General features: G+C 41.8%; 1 protein-coding gene across 1 annotated transcript in view; it reads left to right on the top strand.

The window, feature by feature from the left end:
• The window catches only part of CLCA1 (chloride channel accessory 1), a 31,485-nt gene extending 17,387 nt beyond the window's left edge, over positions 1–14,098 (top strand). Inside the window, exons 7-14 of the mRNA XM_002810648.5 lie at positions 215–442; positions 2,684–2,858; positions 4,956–5,062; positions 7,075–7,290; positions 7,878–8,139; positions 9,234–9,404; positions 12,285–12,524; positions 13,367–14,098. Of these exons, the coding sequence (XP_002810694.3) occupies positions 215–442; positions 2,684–2,858; positions 4,956–5,062; positions 7,075–7,290; positions 7,878–8,139; positions 9,234–9,404; positions 12,285–12,524; positions 13,367–13,758 (1,791 nt within the window). The 3' untranslated portion in view covers positions 13,759–14,098. The remainder of the gene's footprint in view (positions 1–214; positions 443–2,683; positions 2,859–4,955; positions 5,063–7,074; positions 7,291–7,877; positions 8,140–9,233; positions 9,405–12,284; positions 12,525–13,366) is intronic.
• The last annotated feature ends 5,879 nt before the right edge of the window (positions 14,099–19,977 follow it).

Below are 19,977 nucleotides of genomic sequence, written 5' to 3'. Positions count from 1 at the left end.
TTTATCTTTTACTATTTATACACTGGCCCTAAAATTCTACCCAAAGGTGCTGCTAAATATAAATAAGAAATTTTTCCCCATAGGATATGCCTCAAGTAAGCTTATGGTCATTTGCCCTACATTAAGGCAGCCACTTCCAAATTCCCTATGGCCTTTTCTGTTATTAGTCTTTCCATCTAAACGTAACCTGTTTTTCTTTTGCTTCTCCATTTAGACTGGTAACCGCCTCAATCGACTGAATCAAGCAGGCCAGCTTTTCCTGCTGCAGACAGTTGAGCTGGGCTCCTGGGTTGGGATGGTGACATTTGACAGTGCTGCCCATGTACAAAGTGAACTCATACAGATAAACAGTGGCAGTGATAGGGACACACTCGCCAAAAGATTACCTGCAGCAGCTTCAGGAGGGACGTCCATCTGCAGCGGGCTTCGATCGGCATTTACTGTGAGAAGTGTTTTTCTATTGTAGTTTGGAATGTTTGCAATTTATGTTGCTTAACAAACTTCCATTTCCAGTGTTTCCATACATGCCTAGGGTCCAACTGGATGAGATAACCAAGGAGCAATATTCTGTATTTGCTTGGAGAATATTTAGCCACATGAAAGAGAATAGGAGATTGAAAGGGGCTGGCAGGCATAAGGTCTCAGAACCTTGCAGTGTCTTAGGCAGGTTTGCCCTAAGCCTGCTCGTTGGGCACATCACACTCAATAGTGCTGTTCCAGTTTCCCATGTGGCAGCAGGAATATGTAGTTTCCAGCTCACATGGCTTGATGTGGACAATGGGCTTGACCATTTCCTCAAGTGCTTTCTGTCTCTCTGACCATTTTGGTCCACTTTGAAGATCAATTCCCTGAAAGTGGTTTCTATTGCATACACAGTCAGCTATGAAACACTTCTCCAGATGCCTGCATGCATCTGCATTTTATTACCCCTGTCACCCACCCAAGCTTTGACTAAGGGAGCAAATAAGGGAGGAAAACAGACAATAAAATCACTGATGTGCTATACCAAACCTTTGCTGTGCAAGACCCTTGGGGAGATGACTAATGCCAGATGGCATGGTGGTGAAGAAAGAACTTCTGATTCTACATTTTCCATTCAGATGAGTGAGAGAGAGTGTGCAGTATACCAATGGAATTTAGGATGCCCCCTGGAGTGGAGTCTGGGTGTGGGGTGGGAGAAGCTCATGTGGCTTTAGGGTGATGAGGCAAAGGACCTTGGATCTTATACTGTCTTTCAAGATCCCTGCTAGTCCCTGCTGCAGGCCCTGGTCAGGTCTGCCCTGGGCTCCTTGCAGTGGTGTCTGCTGTGGCCATACGAGTTTGGCTTGTTCTCTTGGCTTGCTCAGGGCCCAGTGGTCCTCCTCCACTGACTCAGCCCCACCCTGGCTCTCCCTGTTGGAGCAGAGCCCTGAGCACCATCCTATCCTCCATCCAGCCTCTAGCCATACTGTATACTCCTCAGCCTCTGTGGCAGGATTATCCTTCTCTCACCTGCCAAAACTCAACTCAGCTGTCTTCTGTCTCCTCTTTAGGATATGTGGCAACATTTGCCTTTTTTCCATGACACACAGCAGTTATGGGGAGTGCGACAAGAAAATCCAAATTGGGCCTCTCTGGCCTGCAGCTTAGTAAGGCCAAGGCTGTGATCACAGCTGACAGGCTTCTGGGCTCTGGGCTCTTTGACACAGCAACAGCAACAGTCACTGTTCTGTTCTCTTCTAGGGAGTCAAGGTAGCCTCCTCTAATAGCTGAAACAGTGAGTGAGGAGGAAGCCTCCTCTGCCCTCAGCTTTCCCTTCCACCTTCAGAGGACGCCTTCTTTTCTGAGATTCTAGGCCTTTGGAAGATGCCTTCTTATCTGAGATTCTAGGCCAGAGAGAGGCTTAGGCTTGATTTCTTATTTTCCCTAATTCTGGGTCTCTCCTTCCAGTCTGTTTAGGGGAAGAGTGGACTCTTGCTTTCTCTTCTTAAATAGATAGCATTATTCTTTTATCTAACTTTCCCCCCGTCCTAATCTTATTCAACATTGGCAGAAGGAGTATCCTCTCTATACTATGTAAAAAAAAAAAAAATAATCCAAATATACCGGGAATAGTTGAGACAAAGTTGTCACAGAACAACTAGGAACTGAGGATGAACGGAAATGAAATGTTTCGCTTTAATCAGAAAGGCTGTTAAAAATATTGACAACTCATGTGACCTAGGTAATGACCAATCAGAACCAGTGCCAGCCATAAATAGCTGGTATTGTCAGACTGGTGAATATCATATAAGTTAAAGTCTGCCCTGGGTCTAATATCCCCCCAATATAATCCCCATTAAATGAGATGGTTTCTGAAGGCATCTTGGAAGCTCTGAAAGCCTATCAAGGAGAGACCACGTGAAGGAAACTAGAAACACCTTCTTTGCTGTTTCCCCAGTGCTGTCCACCCCTAGAGTTGTCCTGCATCCCACACCATCCCTCTCTGCAGCAGACTAGCCAAGGTGAAAGACAGTGGTCAATTTCCATGAATGCTGCTGGGTTAAGATTGTATCATTTCAAGACAGACAGATATTTGGTCATTCCCAGACCAATTTTTGTTATTCCCTCTGGAATTTCTTTTCTCCTTTCCTGTAAGCAGAATTTTCATAAACACTTTGGCCACCGTAAGTCTGATAACTCGTGCCCTAAATTCTGTCCTTAGGTGATTAGGAAGAAATATCCAACCGATGGATCTGAAATCGTGCTGCTGACGGATGGGGAAGACAACACTATAAGTGGGTGCTTTAACGAGGTCAAACAAAGTGGTGCCATCATCCACACAGTTGCCTTGGGGCCCTCTGCAGCTCAAGAACTAGAGGAGCTGTCCAAAATGACAGGTGAGGGATGATTTGCTGAGACCCCTGGTATTGTCTCTCCTACTGGACTGTGAGCTCCAGTGAACTGGGGAGTGGGGGAAAGATGGGATGGAGAGAGATAGGATAACCTAATTGGCTAATTAGCCACCCTTACCCCCGAATGACTGTGTGAATGGACTCTGCCCATTTATTTTAAAGCTTTGTGTCTAGGACTAAGGCAGCCTGGAGAAGACGGAACTAGCACAGCACTCTAGTGAGGACTCAGGACCTTCTTCCCAGGCCAGGAACCACTCTCTTCCAGTGGCAGCTGGCCAAGAGACCTAGGGGAGACAGATGACAAGCCACTAACTACATAACGCCATGGCACAAGTGCTATATTAGCAACAGAAAGTACAATAAAGCACAAATAAGGGAGCCTTTAACTTTACCTGGAGAAGAAGCATTCAAGAAACAGGAGAAGTAGCAGGAAAGGGCAAAGGGCATGTTAAACAAGGCAAAAGATCACTCCCAAAATGGAATACAATGCAGTTTCTCCATGAAACCTTAACGTATTGTGTGTCTAACTCCCATACACAGACAGATGGTTAAAATAGATTCCATATGTCACCAGCTTCTTTAGCAGAGTAGGTGAACACATTTTTTTCTTTTTTAACTTAGGGATAATATTGTGGATCTCAACTATTATACTGAGTTGCCTTCTGAGGCCACTAAAATGTCAGAGCTGTTTATTCCTAATACTACCTGTCCTAGGCTGGGTTTCTTAGAAGCAGAGCCTGAGACAGGGATTTGGGTGCATGCAATTTATAGGAGAGAGAGCTCTCAGGAGAAAAGGAAGGAGGAAAGGATAGGGCCAGGGAAGGAGCTAAGCACTGATGCAGACCTAGTCGGAGTCTAGCTGCGCCCACAGGGGACTCTGGAATGGAAAGTACATCACAGACTTGTCTCACCTTGAGGCAGGAGGGTGGCCTTTTGCACCATTGTGTCTATCAGTCTTTGGCTGTGGACTGTCAGAGCAGGGCAGAGGAGAGGGGTATGTTATTTCTCTAAGTAGGGTGGCCCCTTTTGGTAAGATAATTCCCTGGAAGAGGAGGCAGCTATAAGCCAATGCCTAGAGCAGCTGGGAAGAGATGCACTTGGCTGGGTAAGGGGATGTGGGTGGGGCATCAACAGCCTTACTGAAATTATTTCCTTAAGTTCAGATGGAATTATAAGAGTTAAAAAGTGCTTTCACATCAACTAACTTAGTGACACCTATTCTAAATAGCCCAAGACTGCCTGGCCTGGTGTAAAATCCTGTTTTTACAATATACTATTCTGTAACTGTCCCTTTGTCCACTGTTATTTCTTGCTGCTGTCGCATATGTGCCTTTCCTCATTTAGAAGAAAACTCTAAAGCCACATTTGTTGGAATTATGTTTCAAATAAGAGTAAATCAATAGTCCTGGAGTACGGCTTAATGACTTCTCTTATGTAAAAGTGCAGGACCTTTAATATGTAGATTTTATGACATCAATTTATATCATAAATTAATATCAAAACATATCAGAGATTCATGGCTGCTTTGCAGATAGTTGAAGTAGCCAGGTGACTGAGATGTTGCTGAAGCTATTATTTACTAAGATTTAAAAATTAGTGGGTGGGTGTGGTGGCTCACTCCTGTAATCCCAGAATTTTACGAGGCCAAGGCAGGTAGATTGATTGAGCCCAGGAGTTCAAGATCAGCCTGAACAACATGGCAAAACCCATCTCTAAAAAAAAATAAAATAAAATAAAAAATACAAAAATTAGACATGTGGGCATATGCCCGTAATCCCAGCTACTTGGGAGCTGAGGTAGGAAGATCGCTTGAGCCTGGAAGGTGGAGGTTGTGGTGAGCCAAGATCGTGCCACTGTACTCCACCCTGGCCAACAGAGTGAGAGCTTGTCTTAGAAAAAAATAAATAAGTTTAAAAAAAGTATCAAATTCTGAGTTAATGTAGGCACCTATTTGATGTTGATCTATTTATACTTTAATAACACAAAGGGATATTTATATTGTATACTCTCTAAACAACAGCTAAAATGTTGCGAATATTTGCTTTCTGGAAAATAATTTCTGAAAATGTAATTGCATTTTAGGAGGTCTACGGACATATGCTTCAGATCAAGTTCAGAACAATGGCCTCATTGATGCTTTTGGGGCCCTTTCATCAGGAAATGGAGCTGTCTCTCAGCGCTCCATCCAGGTTGGAGTTCTTAATCTTTGGTTTTTCATATTTACACATAATCATAGCCAAGATGGAGAATTTAATGGCTAAAAGTTTTAAGTTTTCCACTCGTCTGGTACTGAGTTAAAATGAAAATAGAAGGTCCAGCTTGATATTAAACATTATTCCTAAAATGCAACACCACTTATTTAAACAAGGCAATTAGTGTCTACTTGTTTGGAAGCAATACCAAGTGACTTCCTCACAGAAATCAGCAGATAAAATGTCATATGTCCAAGAATTCTTTTTTAACATCTCTGAACAAGCAACTAGAGCAATATAATTGGCTCAGAATTTTCTTCAGAGTAGATCGTCTCAGTTACAAATTTTCTGGGACAAGTGTCCAGGGATTACTTGCTTTATTTTTCTATTACATCAAATTTCTGTTGTTTGCCAAGATTTACATATAATGGACAGAAAGTGCTTTGTACTGTAAAAAGCCAGCGGTGTGAGTCCAGACCCCTGGATCTTGGTCCTGGGTCTGCCATTAACTATGTGACCTAGGCAAAGAACTTCACCCCTGTGGACCTTCATTTCTCCACCAGGTATAGACAGAAAACTTCCAATGGCCCATCTGGTTCTAAAATTTCAAGAAAACCAAATTGCCTTTTAAAAGTCTTGAAACTATTAAGAAAAAAGAAAAAATGTATTTTTTCAATGCTCTTTTTAGTAATTGCAGAAATTATTCACATTAATTTTTAAACTAGAGGGAGTGAACAATCAGCATTCACACTGGTGTGAATTATAATTTTTATGATGAAAGTTCAGATAAAGGTAAAGGAAAACTGTAATGTCAAAGCCTAATAATGAGAGATTTTGAAACCATAGGCTTTCTGGCTTACCAATGGAGCATTTATTCAATCTAGGAAGACAGCAATTACACTCATCTGGGTTATTCTGGTTCAGATTTAGAAAATTAAATGCAAGGGCCTGCTTTGGAAAAGGTAGGAATGTGTCCTAGAAAAGTAATTAAAGTGATAAAAGGACAAGTTCACATTTAGGAAATTTCTGCCTATGATTTTTGTATTTAAGAAACCTAAGAGAGAGAGAGAGAGATGGAGAAATGAGCAAGACTCATTCACCAGCGTGCCACAAGAACCAGGTCTAATAGCCCTTCACTTTCTCCACATGCCAGCTTGTAATCTACTTGTGAAACTAGGAAATCTGGCTCCATGACTAGCCCACTCTGTCTTCTAATAGGTGCTAACTTTGAGACAATAACTACCTAGGAGATAATCCTCAAAATCACATTTTCTAAAAAAGCCTTGTTAATCCTTCCTTACCTCACTCTCACTCTGCAGCTCCCTCATTCTATTCCAAACAAGTTGGCCTTGGCTTATGTCATTTATCTCCACAGGGCCTGCAATACTACCTGACTTAGCAATTAGGTAATTCAGACAATCCATGTGTGGGTAAAAAATAAGTCACAGTGAGTCCCCTTAAGGGTTCATAGTCTAGTAAATAAGATGAGCTGCATATACCAATAAATATAGGGTGAAGCACAATGTGAGGAATGTCAAAGGATTGATAGAAATAAAATCCTATAGGAGATCAGAGGAAGGGGAGATTTTTTACAACTGGTAAATGAGATGGACAGCAGAGAAACCTTCATGGAGAAAGTCATATTTGAATTTTGAAGGATGGGTAAGGTTTAGACAAATAGAGAAGACTAAGAAGGCTTAGATAAATGGAGAAGACAAATGTAAAGCCTTCTAGGAAAAGTAAAGAGTATGATAATAAAGTCAAAGAGTCAGGGATTCACAAGGACCTTTTGGGGAAGTGGTCTTGTTTGGGTGGAGGAAGGAAAATTGTGAAGCTAAGGCTAGAAAGGTAACTTAGAACTGCATCATAATTGCTCCTAACACCAAATCAAGGACTCAGGCATCACTGAAGTCCTTTTAATGGGGCACTGGGGAGACAGGGGCAGAAGGGAAAAGACCATGTGATGGGAGCTGTATTCTCCAGAAAGTAAGCGCTGTTTTTCTTAACAGCTTGAGAGTAAGGGATTAACCCTCCAGAACAGCCAGTGGATGAATGGCACAGTGATCGTGGACAGCACAGTGGGAAAGGACACTTTGTTTCTTATCACCTGGACAACGCAGCCTCCCCAAATCCTTCTCTGGGATCCCAGTGGACAGAAGCAAGATGGCTTTGTAGTGGACAAAAATACCAAAATGGCCTACCTCCAAATCCCAGGCATTGCTAAGGTATGGAGTCATCTTTTTTTCTTTCTCATAATTCAACAAGATAAAATAAAGTTTTTACAGAATAATTGTAGCATTTTAAATGTTGGTGGTTGCTAAAAGGAGAGTCAGTATTGAATCAAAAAGAGAACGAGGAAAAAAAATCTCCATCCAATGAAAATCACTCAGTATGCCAGCAAGTAAAGAGAAAGGAAATAGGTGATATTTTGTCCAGGTACTAAATGGAGAACCTTCAAATTACATAGTAATCAAGACGCAAAATGATCCTTGACGTTTTGGGATCATAAAAACTGTTTCCTTTATCTCAGAGACTCGTCTCTTATAAAACCAAGGCAACAATAAGCATATAGCTTTCAGACCTCACCATCGCCCTCCCACTCCCCGTGGAATTTTCTTGACAATGGGAACGATATAGTTAGTTCAAACACACTGAAGCTCCCCATGGCTGACAGAGTATCAAACATACACACCTCTTCTTAGATATGCTTCCAACATGCTTGTATCAGAGGCTTTTCCTGTACGTGACATTGAAGTCAGGTCTGTGTCACCTGAAGTTACTCATTGGAAATGTTTACATGTGTTTTGGTCAGGTTGGCACTTGGAAGTACAGTCTGCAAGCAAGCTCACAAACCTTGACTCTGACTGTCACGTCCCGTGCATCCAATGCTACCCTGCCTCCAATTACAGTGACTTCCAAAACGAACAAGGACACCAGCAAATTCCCCAGCCCTGTGATAGTTTATGCAAATATTCGCCAAGGAGCCTCCCCAATTCTGAGGGCCAGTGTCACAGCCCTGATTGAATCAGTGAATGGAAAAACAGTTACCTTGGAACTACTGGATAATGGAGCAGGTAATCACCCAAGAAACTGGAAAATATTTATTTCTGTTTCCAAGAAGCAACCAGGGAATGCCAAGAGGGCATGGTCTGGTGAGGGCAGTTAGACAGGCAAGGCAGCACAGCACTGAGGTCTGGTTGGGAGTGTTCTCCATTTCCCCACAATTCCTACATTTCAAAATGCTGGAAAACATGAAGGCTTCTGCAAGGCCCAAAACACATTAACGGCTCAAGCTCAATAGATTCAGAGTCTCTAGGGAGTTGCCATAGGGTATTCCACAACCCCCAAAAAAGAAAAAGAGGAAAATTAATAACCATATTGTGTTAGGTGCTTTGTATATACACATACATACATACACACATATGAGTGTGTGTGTGTGTATATACACAAATACATATATACAAAGACATATATAATCTTTGTTTTTATAATATCTTCAGAGGCTTTCACATTTAGAAAGCAGCAGAGATAGATTCAAGCACAGTGTTATATGATTCCTGTATCTATGCAGACTCTATATTAGATTGCCCCAAAAGTGAAAATTCTGCCCATTATTCTTGTCTTTAAGAAGTCTATCAGGGAGAGAGAGAAAGAGAATTCTACACTTTAAAAAAAAAAAAAAAAAAAAAAAAAAAAAAAACATGCCTGCTTACTGTGAAGCAAGTAACCTTAATAGAATGAATCTTGTGAATGAATTTCCCACCTAAATCTACCCTGGGGAGAAGTCATGAATTTTATTAAATAATCATACAACATTTTTTTCTTCCACAGTTGCATATAGCAGTTTAATTTAGTTCAACAGATACTTATTGAGTAGTTACCTTGTGCTACATTGGGTGTAACACAGAAACGATACCATCTTAGATTTCAAAAAGAAAGTCAACAATTCAAGAAGACAGAATGCATACAGAAAACCACACACACTACACACACAGTGATAAAAGAAGTAAGCCTTACCCTCAACACACCAAAATCTTAAGGTCTCTTGGAGCTAATGTTGAATTTCTTGTTGCTTTGAAAATTCATAGCCTACATATGAGTTGGAAATATACAAATACCCTCCCCATTACCTTTAGGATATTTATTAATTCCTTCATTCTTTATCAAGGTGCTGATGCTACCAAGGATGACGGTGTCTACTCAAGGTATTTCACAACTTATGACACGAATGGTAGATACAGTGTAAAAGTGCGGGCTCTGGGAGGAGTTAATGCAGCCAGACGGAGAGTGATACCCCAGCAGAGTGGAGCACTGTACATACCTGGCTGGATTGAGAATGGTAAGTGATTTGTAATAACACATCTGGCTTGTGCAAAAGCATTGGTTTCAAGAGGAAACTATTAAGCCTGTGGGGCAGAATGGTGCATGATTAAATCAGGGTTTCTCAACCTTGGCACTATCAAGATTTTGAGCCAGACAATCCTCTGTTGTGGAGGGCTATCCTGCACACTGTGGCATGTTTAGCAGCATCCTTAACCTCTATCCATTATTTGTCAATAGCAATTCCCTAGTCATGACAATCAAAAATGTCTCCATATGTGGTCCACTATCCCTTAGGGGGGCAAACTAGCCTCCAGCTGAAAATCACTGGATAGAACATAGATTTTGACTGCCTTACTTCAAAGTCCAGCCCTCTATCAAATACAGTATTTTGTGTAATCTTTTTGTACTTCACTCTCCTCTGTTGTAAAATAAGGATAATAATGGCAGCTACCTCATAGGATGGTCACACAGAATAAATAACTAAACACATCTAACAAACTGTTACTGGTAAATAGTGTTTAATAAAGGTTTTATCATTATTTTAAAAACACTTCTAATGAAGTTCTTTCCATTGAAGCATTTCTAATTTATCCTAATGAATCTGTTCCACAGAATAAAAAAGTAATAATTTAGGGTTTGTTATCTACATCAATATCATTGTCCAAGTCCACTGTCTGTCTTTCCTCTTTTATCCTCCTGCTCAGGCCAGGGAGCATAGTAGATGAATTTCATGCGGGCCAGCACACTGAGCCCACGTGTAAGCAGGTGGGAAAATTATGTCCATGAAACAGACAGTCCCGTACCACTTTTGGTTACAAACACTTGCCCTGGACTAGAGAAGGAATTGAGACCAAGTTTGTGTCCCAATGGGTTCCAGGACTAGTTTTCCATCAATCTCCACCCTGTCCTGGGCAGGCCTTTTCCTGAGGTTGGTGTGCGGGAAGGAGAAGAGCTCCTTTGAGAACCTTCCCACTGTCATCTTTACTTGGGTGTGTGCTTAGTGAAGAGAGGATTCAGAAACACATTGTGTCCCTCATGCAAAGGTGATAATAGAGGGAAATGTTTTAAAAGATGCCACTGCACTTTTTTTTTTTTTTTAGACAGTCTTGCTCTGTCACCAGTCTGGAGTTCAGTGGCGCAATCTCAGCTCACTGCAACCTCCACACCTCCCGGGTTCAAGTGATTCTCCTGCCTCAGCCTCCCGAGTAGCTGGGGCTACAGGCACGTGCCACCATGCCCAGCTAAGTTTTGTATTTTTAGTAGAGACAAGGTTTCACCATGTTGGCCAGGATGGTCTCGATCTCTTGACCTTGTGATCCACCCGCCTCGGCCTCCCAAAGTGCTAGGATTACAGGCGTGAGCCACCGTGCCCGGCCCATGCCACTGCTTTTTGAGTTAGGGGAAGGAGGCAGAAGGGGACTGGTTTAGTGGCTAAGTCTAGCCTTATCACAGCATTTTACTTACAGTAATACATTTCATTCTTGTAAGTATCCCTTTTTAAAGATGGGGAAACAGAAGCTAGAGAGGTTATGGGTTCATATAACTAATAGTGTTAGTGCCTGGCATAACAGTAGAAGGCCATGTTCTTCCCTCTATCCCTCGATAAGCCTTAATGGCAGTCTCTACTGGTGCTTTCAACATGAACCCTGAACATGCTAGAGCATTCACTTCATCTTTGCCAAGACCAGATTAATGGGTATGAAGATTAAACGGTCTTTAACAGATAAAAATTCTATAAAGAGGTAGAGTTTATGAGAAAACAAATTCTAAGTAATGCCATGTTAGGATCTTATGAGATATTTTTATTGAAAAGAAAAGAGAACCTGAGAACTCTACAGATTGAACAGACCAGGGTATTTTTTAAATTCCAGGATTACTTTTATACATGTCTTCAACAAGAATGTGAATGAAACTGGGATCACTACAAGAACTAGATTCCCATGCATTCACTGAGAAAATGAGAAGTCTTTCAAAAGCACAAAATTTTGGAACCTCTAACATAAAACATTTCATTAAAAACTGAAATTTAATAAGAAAAATGAAATACAAACATCAAGAAAGTGAAAGAAATATGCATAAACAATCAAGGCATTCTTGAAGGTCCAGCTGATCAGTTGCCAAATAAATGGGAAAGATAATGAAACTCACACTATTATTTAGGAGGAATACATTTCTTGAGGCAGCCTGAGGTTTAAAACAGAGTTAGTATTTAGGCCCGGCGCAGTGGCTCACTCCTGTAATCCCAGCACTTTGGGAGGCTGAGGCAGGTGGATCACCTGAGGTTAGGAGTTCGAGACCAGGCTGGCCAACATGGTGAAACCCCATCTCTACTAAAAATACAAAAATTAGCTCAGTGTGGTGGCACATGCCTGTAATCCCAGCTACTCAGGAGGCTGAGGTAGGAGAATCACCTGAACCCAGGAGGCAGAGGTTGTAGTGAGCCAAGATCGCGCCACTCCAGCCTGGATGACAAGAGCGAAACTCCGTCTCAAAAACAAAAACAAAGGAAGGAAGGAAGGAAGGAAGGAAGGAAGGAAAAAACAGATGTAGTATTTAAACTGACCTTGTGGAAAGACAAGATCAGGATGGGCAAAAAGATGGGAAAATAAGCAATTTCAGGACAAATGTCATGAAAATAAATTCCAAAAGGTTATTCCACTAAATATCCAGGAAATATCTAAGAGATTAAAAAAACTGTGATTCTCTGTTTTCTCTTTTCCCTCTGATGAAACCGTATTTGTGGTCTTGTCTCCAAATATTTAAAATTAATTCTGTGTGTGGAAGGAAAGAAGCAGAAGTGGGGAACAGGAAGAGGGTGATCTGATAAGAAAACAGACAGAGGTATCACCATTTAGTGGTGTTGCTTACCATATTTTGAGTATTTTTTTTAATGCAGATGAAATACGATGGAATCCACCAAGACCTGAAATTAATAAGGATGATGTTCAACACAAGCAAGTGTGTTTCAGCAGAACATCCTCGGGAGGCTCATTTGTGGCTTCTAATGTCCCAAATGCTCCCATACCTGATCTCTTCCCACCTGGCCAAATCACCGACCTGAAGGCAGAAATTCACGGGGGCAGTCTCATTAATCTGACTTGGACAGCTCCTGGGGATGATTATGACCATGGAACAGGTAAGCTGAACCTGGTGTGGACCCTGTAAAGGAGTTTACCAGCCAAGTAGAGGAGCAGAAGTGGGTGAAGCAGGCAGCCGTGTTCTGATACTTAGGGGGCAGAAGGCAGGAGGGATCTTGCCGGTCCTTTGAAATGAGGGACAAATGTATTTAAAGAAGAGAGATTTAAAACCTGAAAAACTGGTATACTTTGGGAGTAAGAGGTTTCAGCCAGGAAAGGTAAACCTCACTTTGTTTCTGAAATCTTGCCAAAGTGTCCTTTGACAAACTCCATTTTCTGGGTAGCAGTGACTCCTGGGGAAGAACTGGAAATAGAGCATAGATGTCTACAGAGCAGAGCTCTTTTGGAAGGAACCTCAGGTCCTACCAGACTTTCTCTCTCAAAGTGTGGTCTGTGGACTGCAGCATGTAGATATCATGAACACTTGTTAGAAAGTGTTTTCAGATCTGCATTTTCAGATCCCTGGGTGATTTGTACACACATTACAGTTTGAGAAGCATTGGTGCAAACTCCCTCTATAAATAATAAAATAATAAACAGTTGTTAAACAGTCTCTTCTTTCTGCCAGGCACTATGCCTAGAAATGCTGACCAAGGCTTTATGTCATGCCCAATCCAGTTTTACGCTTATCACTGTGTCATTATATACAAACAAGAATGTAAAAGAGATAGTAACCCTTGTAAATAGGACCATCAGTTCATTTATTTGGGAACCTTATGGGGTGATGATATAATTTCTCATAGACTTGTAAAGCTTTTTAAATATTTTTTAAAGCTCTACTGCTTAAAAAGTTTCTTTAAGATTCCAGAATTAAAGTCACATTCTTCTTTTTTCCTTTTAGCTCACAAGTATATCATTCGAATAAGTACAAGTATTCTTGATCTCAGAGACAAGTTCAATGAATCTCTTCAAGTAAATACTACTGCTCTCATTCCAAAGGAAGCCAACTCTGAGGAAGTCTTTTTGTTTAAACCAGAAAACATTACTTTTGAAAATGGCACAGATCTTTTCATTGCTATTCAGGCTGTTGATAAGGTCGATCTGAAATCAGAAATATCCAACATTGCACGAGTATCTTTGTTTATTCCTCCACAGACTCCGCCAGAGACACCTAGTCCTGATGAAACGTCTGCTCCTTGTCCTAATATTCATATCAACAGCACCATTCCTGGCATTCACATTTTAAAAATTATGTGGAAGTGGATAGGAGAACTGCAGCTGTCAATAGCCTAGGGCTGAATTTTTGTGAGATAAATAAAATAAATCATTCATCCTTTTTTTTGATTATAAAATTTTCTAAAATGTATTTTAGATTTCCTGTAGGGGGCGATATACTAAATGTATATAGTACATTTATACTAAATGTATTCCTGTAGGGGGCGATATACTAAATGTATTTTAGACTTCCTGTAGGGGGCGATAAAATAAAATGCTAAACAACTGGGTATACACGCATAAAAACTATCCATTCAAACCCAAAAATTTAATAATCATTGAGTTTTTTATTAATGAATTTGAATACTAGAAAGAAACAGGGCTTGCATCAATAAATGGAAGTATGTTTTTATTTGTTTTAAGGAGCTTTGCCAATTAAAAGCAACACGCAATTGCGTAAATCTAACAGAGTTGCTAAAAGTTGTTTGGTTTCTTTTGGTGAAGAAAAGACCAATCTAAATTATTTAAATATAAAAGACATGACTTGTTTTATAGGAGTTTTGGACCAGCATCACCAGGAATATGTCTTATTTTCTCTAAATTTGAGCAATGATGGTGCATTTAAGGAAGAGATGGCACTGAAGAAAGAACAGCATAATGAAAGTTCCCTAGGCACAGAAATGAATGTTATGTGCATGAAATTACAAGAGTTAGTGATGCTTTAAGCCATGGCAGTTGGGATAAGGTGGGAAAGGTAGCTTCAGGCCAGGTGTGAAGGGAAAGTGATTGAGAAATAAACATTTATTGTGTACTTTGTCCAAGGGCCCAACTAATGCCTTATATGCATTAGTTTATTTAATGTAATTCAGTTCTTTCAACAAATGTTCACCAGCTGCTTATTATTTTCCAGGCCAATGCTAGGTTCTAAGGATAGAAAGATGAGTAAGCATTGGCCTTTTTCCTGTACACTAAAAAGAGCATTTGAGGATTTATTTCTGAAATCAGGAGGCAGATATGCTCAGAGATATGCTTGAGAAGGGGGTCTTTGAGAACCACACGAAGGCCTTAATAAGTGTGAGAAAGACCAGCAGCATGACAGATGAAAGGGGAAGGAGAAGAAGAGGAAAAAGGGCTGCAAGTGTAGGCCTAGCAGTATGGCGGTCCTCATGAAGGACTAGTCACAGATTCCAGTGCCTGCAGCGTAGATATTCCTGTGAAAATTGTTTCAAGTTCGCAGTTATTAGCACAATGAGTTCAAGATGTGGGTGGCTCTCTTTATGATTGAAAACAAAATATCTAGCATATCATTTCTGTGTAGACCCAAAATTTCTTTATTTGTAGACCTTTCTTATTTCAAAACCAGATTTGAGCCATCTTAGTGATACATGCAATAAACATAAAAATAAAGAAATAAAATATATAATAAAAACTAGAAGAAGTGCTCAGGTATAAACCTATAAAGAATACAAGGGAGAAAAAAAACTAGAGGAAAAACCACCACATCAAATGCATAATATAATGTTCTGTACAATTGCTACAGCCAAGTCACATATTTCACTTTGTGACAAGTAGGTAGGACAAATGAGGTGTATATAGTAACAAGATTAACAGAGTCTATAGTGAAAAGCAAGCCAGAAGCAGCTCAGGAGAAGCATGGCTTTTCCTAGTCATGAGACCCACAAGAAGTTTTATCTATGGATCCTCAGTTTATTAGGGCACTGTGATGTTAAGGGCTGCAGCCAAAGCAGCATCCGTATAGTAATCATAACAACAAGTTTAATATAGGGCTAATTACATCCTTCACTGTAAGCCAAAGGAGTAACACCACAGCATTGTTCAGGAAAGGCAATTATACAGGGACCCAAAAAATGCGGGCCTAGCAGTTAGCTCTTGAGCTTGCCCCAGAGGTAAAATTTGGAGTGAATGGATTGCATGTCCTTCAGGCTGTTTCCTAGGACACGTATTTCTTACATATAAATTTGTTATAAAAACTGAACAGTAGAGAGTTCCAAGACTAGGAAGACCCTGATGTTCCCAAAGTCAGTACTGTTTATTGAGGACACAACCAGTTGCTTTAGCCAGCCAAATGGGCAGAGGGTTGTTGGGGGTGCATGGCAACATATTCAAGCTTGTGTACAAGGCATTTGAGGTCCGGGCATGGAAAAAGACGGAGGCACTGTGTGTATGTTATTTGTGCATGGAAATGTAACTCCTTGACCCTGAAAACAGGACAAGGAGTGGAGTGTGTCATGAGGAACGCTGAAAACAGCCTCCTGAGAATGTGGTTTGAGTGCTTTTACAAGGCCACAGGTGTCTCACGACCCGACCTCAAAAGGCCATCTAGTGGATGTTTGTAGTTTAACAAGCCCTTTCAATAAATACTTGGCGGATGGATTCTGGGGTGACACTCTCTCAGAAGAGTGGTCTGCCGCTCCGCTCAGCTGGAATTGTCTGAGAACTCATTCTTGGCGTTCACTGCAAGCTATAAGCTCTACAAGTGGTGCGCCCGAAGTGATCGCCTTGAAGTTACACGTGAAGGAGGAAAACTCATTAATTTTGGGGGAATCCCAGTAAGGGACAGTCCTGATTCCCATTGGGAGGACGGGCCCCACGCGTAAAATACCAGGGGTTGGGTTATCATGGGTCAGGAAATGACCAAAGAACAGAAAGTATTTTTTAAAACAGTGCAACAGCTACTTAAGGCTATCCAGTGCACTGTAGAGCCTGGAGCTCTACACAAGCTTATGCTTTTAATTCGGTAGGGATGCCCTTGGTTTCCTGATCAAGGAACCTTAGATTTAGAGTTATGGGAGCAGGTAGGTCGCTGCCTGAAAAGAGGATATGAGCAAATGTTACTGTTTTGACCACCTGGGCGCTGGTACGCTCTGTGTTGTATCCTCTTTATCTGCCAGATTGTAGTGAGTCAGACCGCCCATTATCTCCACCTGAAAGGAATTCAGAAGATTTAAAGGGAGAGATTCCTCTCCCCTCTTCATTCCCTTCTATGGGGAATAAGGAAGAGATTTTTTCTAGTGAGGAAAAACAGGAACCAGAGCAGCAGGGGGGTGCTCCTCTCTCTACTTCATTCCCTTCCGTAGGACATGAGCAGGATATTTTTTCTAGTGAGGATAAAGACGGACCAGAGCCTTTTCCTCCCCCTATAGAAAAGCCATTGCCCTTCTTTCCTCCACCCTTAAAGGGACCTGCATTTGTTGGGCCCGTTCAGCCAACAGTGCCTCCCATCCCCCTTAAGGAGATTGGAGACTGCCCAAGGGACGGTTCTTAGATAAGACCCCCGGTCAGCGAACATCTGTATGATCGTGTGGCCGCTTCTCCTCGACAAACTTCCCTGCTGGAGGGGTGCCTCCAAGAGGGAAGGAAAGTGGCTGATTATGATTGTCTTCCTAATATGCAAGTTCTCATTTCCTGCTTCCAACGTCAGCCTTTCTGGCCTTGTCGGTTTTCTGTTTCCCTGGAGTATAAGGGGAACTTACATGCTGCCTCCTGGGTTTTATCCTAGATAGCTCTGGCTTTCTTGCTGCCCACAGAGGCCTGGGGCGGGAGAGTTGCTAAGATGCCATGGAGTGCCCATTTAGTCACTGGCAGTCTGGGCAGGTTGCCCCTTTCTGGGTTTGTGGTGATGGAGGGGAGGCCAAGAGGCACAGACCGAGTCCCCGGGTGACTGCAGGCAGCTCCAGCCCGGTCCTGAGGATCCGCCTCACCATGGTCACGTGCCTTAGTAACTGTGCCCAGGAAGTGGCCTGCTGCTTGCTGTGCTGCTGCTTTTCCTACTTCTGCCCTTCCCTGCCACCCCTCGCATGTCTCAGTTGACAAGCAATTTCTTGTCTTCCCTGGCCCCTTAGGGAAAGGGCTAAGAAACAGTCCATGTGCACCCCGACCTTACTAGCCTAAGGTGGGCAAAGAAGTGCGTAGGAGCCTAGAGTACAGAGCCCTGGGGGAGGAGCCCGCTGATAAGGGACGCTCTCCCTTATCAGCATTTAGCCGTAAGTTAAATGCTAACTAGGCTGAGGTGGATGCGCTCTGCCAGCTGCTGTCAACGTCAGAAGATAGACGCAGCAGTAAGGAATGTTTGTTTCGCTTTTTTATAAAATGTTTAAAAACACTGGGGCTAAGAAACTTCAAAGCAGACCCTGTGCTGCCTGTCTGCTCCTCCCCTGAGCCTCTCTGCTTGAGGGTGGTAAAAATAATAAAAGCCCAGTCTATCTTCAGTACCTTACCTAACAGGGTTGGCTTCAGGCGTAGGCGGCCTAGAAGACAAGCGGAGTGGTTTTCTCCCAGCCTGTTACCTTCTTGCCTCCAGCCGCTGCGCTTACACACACACTTTACCACCCGGTCATTCTTTGGCCTCTTACTGCCACTTGTAGTCTTCCTTCCTTTCTTTCAGAGTAAGGGCAGCAACAAGTGGCAAGCTATTAAAAACAGAAGCTGCCTAAGGAGCCCAGAACGAATAAAAAGAAACTGACCACAGCCCTACTTTCCCAAGCTCACTTCTAAGACATTCCATCTAAAGGCTGATGCAGGAAAATGGCCAACACCAAAGGACATTTTAAAAAGTTTTTTGGGGTTTTTTCTTTTTTCTTTTTTCTTTTTTTTTTACATACTTAAGCTAACTCAATGCAGGTTTATTATCCTGGCGACTTGCAGTCACATTCTAATGACTTTCAAGGGCCAAAATATAGTGAAAATCATTTAAAATATCCATCGCTTCCATGCCTTAGTTTAACAGGTAGGCTTTATCTTTTGCCATTTCTGTATTTTACATCTGTTATGTACCTGTCTCATAATCCCTCTAAACGTGTACAAAAGACTACAGATTTAATAGCTTCTCTTCTCATAACGGGACGCCAACTTTGCGTCCAGCTGTCAGGATATGACCCTGCTACTCTTTTCCTACCTTTAAGCAAGGAACAATTTCATACTCTCTTAGCTCGTGATCTTGATTGGCAAGTAGCAATGGCTGACTTTATTCGTAATATCAGCTTCCATTTACCAGCCTCTAAGCTCCTGAACTTTTTTGCAAACTGTGCCTGTGAAATTTGTATCTATTGTTGTCTCTGAGCCTTTACTTCATGCCATTACTCTCTTTACAGATGATTCAGGAAAAACTGGAAAAGCAGCTATAGTGTGGCAAGATGCCATGCAAAACTGGCAGCACAGAATCCAGGAGCATTTTAAAAACTAAGCAACAGGCAGAGTTAGGTGCCCTGATATTGGCCTTACAAACTTTTCCTCACCAAGACATAAATATAGTTAGTGATTCCACTTATGCAGTGAATAGTATTATTCATTTAGATCTTGCACATGTGAAGGGCATTACTAATGAACCCCTACTAGCTTTGTTTCTTGCAGTGCAAGACTCCTCCGTGCCAGTCATCACCCTCTTTACATCACACATATTCGCTCTCATTCTGGGCTATCTGGTCCCTTGTCAGAAGGGAATGCTTGAGCTGATGCTCTGGTATGACCACAGATGTGGTTTGCAGATTCTCCTGTTTTTTTGTGAGCTCAAGCTGATCATGCTGTTTTTCATCAGAACGCCCACAGTCTTAAACAACAGTTTCATTTGACACTTGCTTAAGCTTGCACGATTATTAAAACTGTCCTGATTGCCAACAGCATTCTCATTCTCCTTTTTCCTTAGGGCTTGGTGCCAACCTACGAGGTCTGGTGCCTAATACTATCTGGCAAACTGATGTTACTCAGTATCCATCCTTTGGAAGTTTTAAATTTCTCCACGTTACTGTGGACACTTATGCAGGCCTGACACATGCTACCTCCCAGACTGGAGAAAAAAACTAAAGACGCATTTGCTTATTTGTTTAACTCTATTATGACTCTAAGTTTTCCACGCACTATAATAACTGATAATGGACCTTGCTATCTTAGTGCTCAATTTGCATATGCATTGCAACTTTGGCACATACAACACAAAACTGGTATTCCTTCTAACTCAACCAGTCAGGCCATTGTTAAATAAGCTCATCAAACTCTTAAAATATATCTTAGTAAACAAAAAAGGGGGAATATGGGGCTCTGTTCTCGAGAATAGGACCTGTCGGAGAATCAACCAACAATGACGATGATGACTCAGAAGTCACCTAACATTACCTGGGGACAGCTAAAGAGATTGGATCAACAGGCATCTATCCTGCTTGCAGCTGTGGAAGCCCACCCAACTGCAGAGAACTGGTTTCTTATGTATCTGGTGGTAACTGGGGAAACTTCTGAGAAAGTAAGACAGACATGGATGTTGGGGTGGCTGGTAATTCTTATCCT

This window comes from Pongo abelii, chromosome 1 (assembly GCF_028885655.2).
Source record: "Pongo abelii isolate AG06213 chromosome 1, NHGRI_mPonAbe1-v2.0_pri, whole genome shotgun sequence".
In the NCBI taxonomy this organism is placed as follows: Eukaryota; Metazoa; Chordata; class Mammalia; order Primates; family Hominidae; genus Pongo; species Pongo abelii.
The sequence above is the reverse complement of the archived record's forward strand: the minus strand, read 5'-3'. Positions and strand labels throughout refer to the sequence as shown.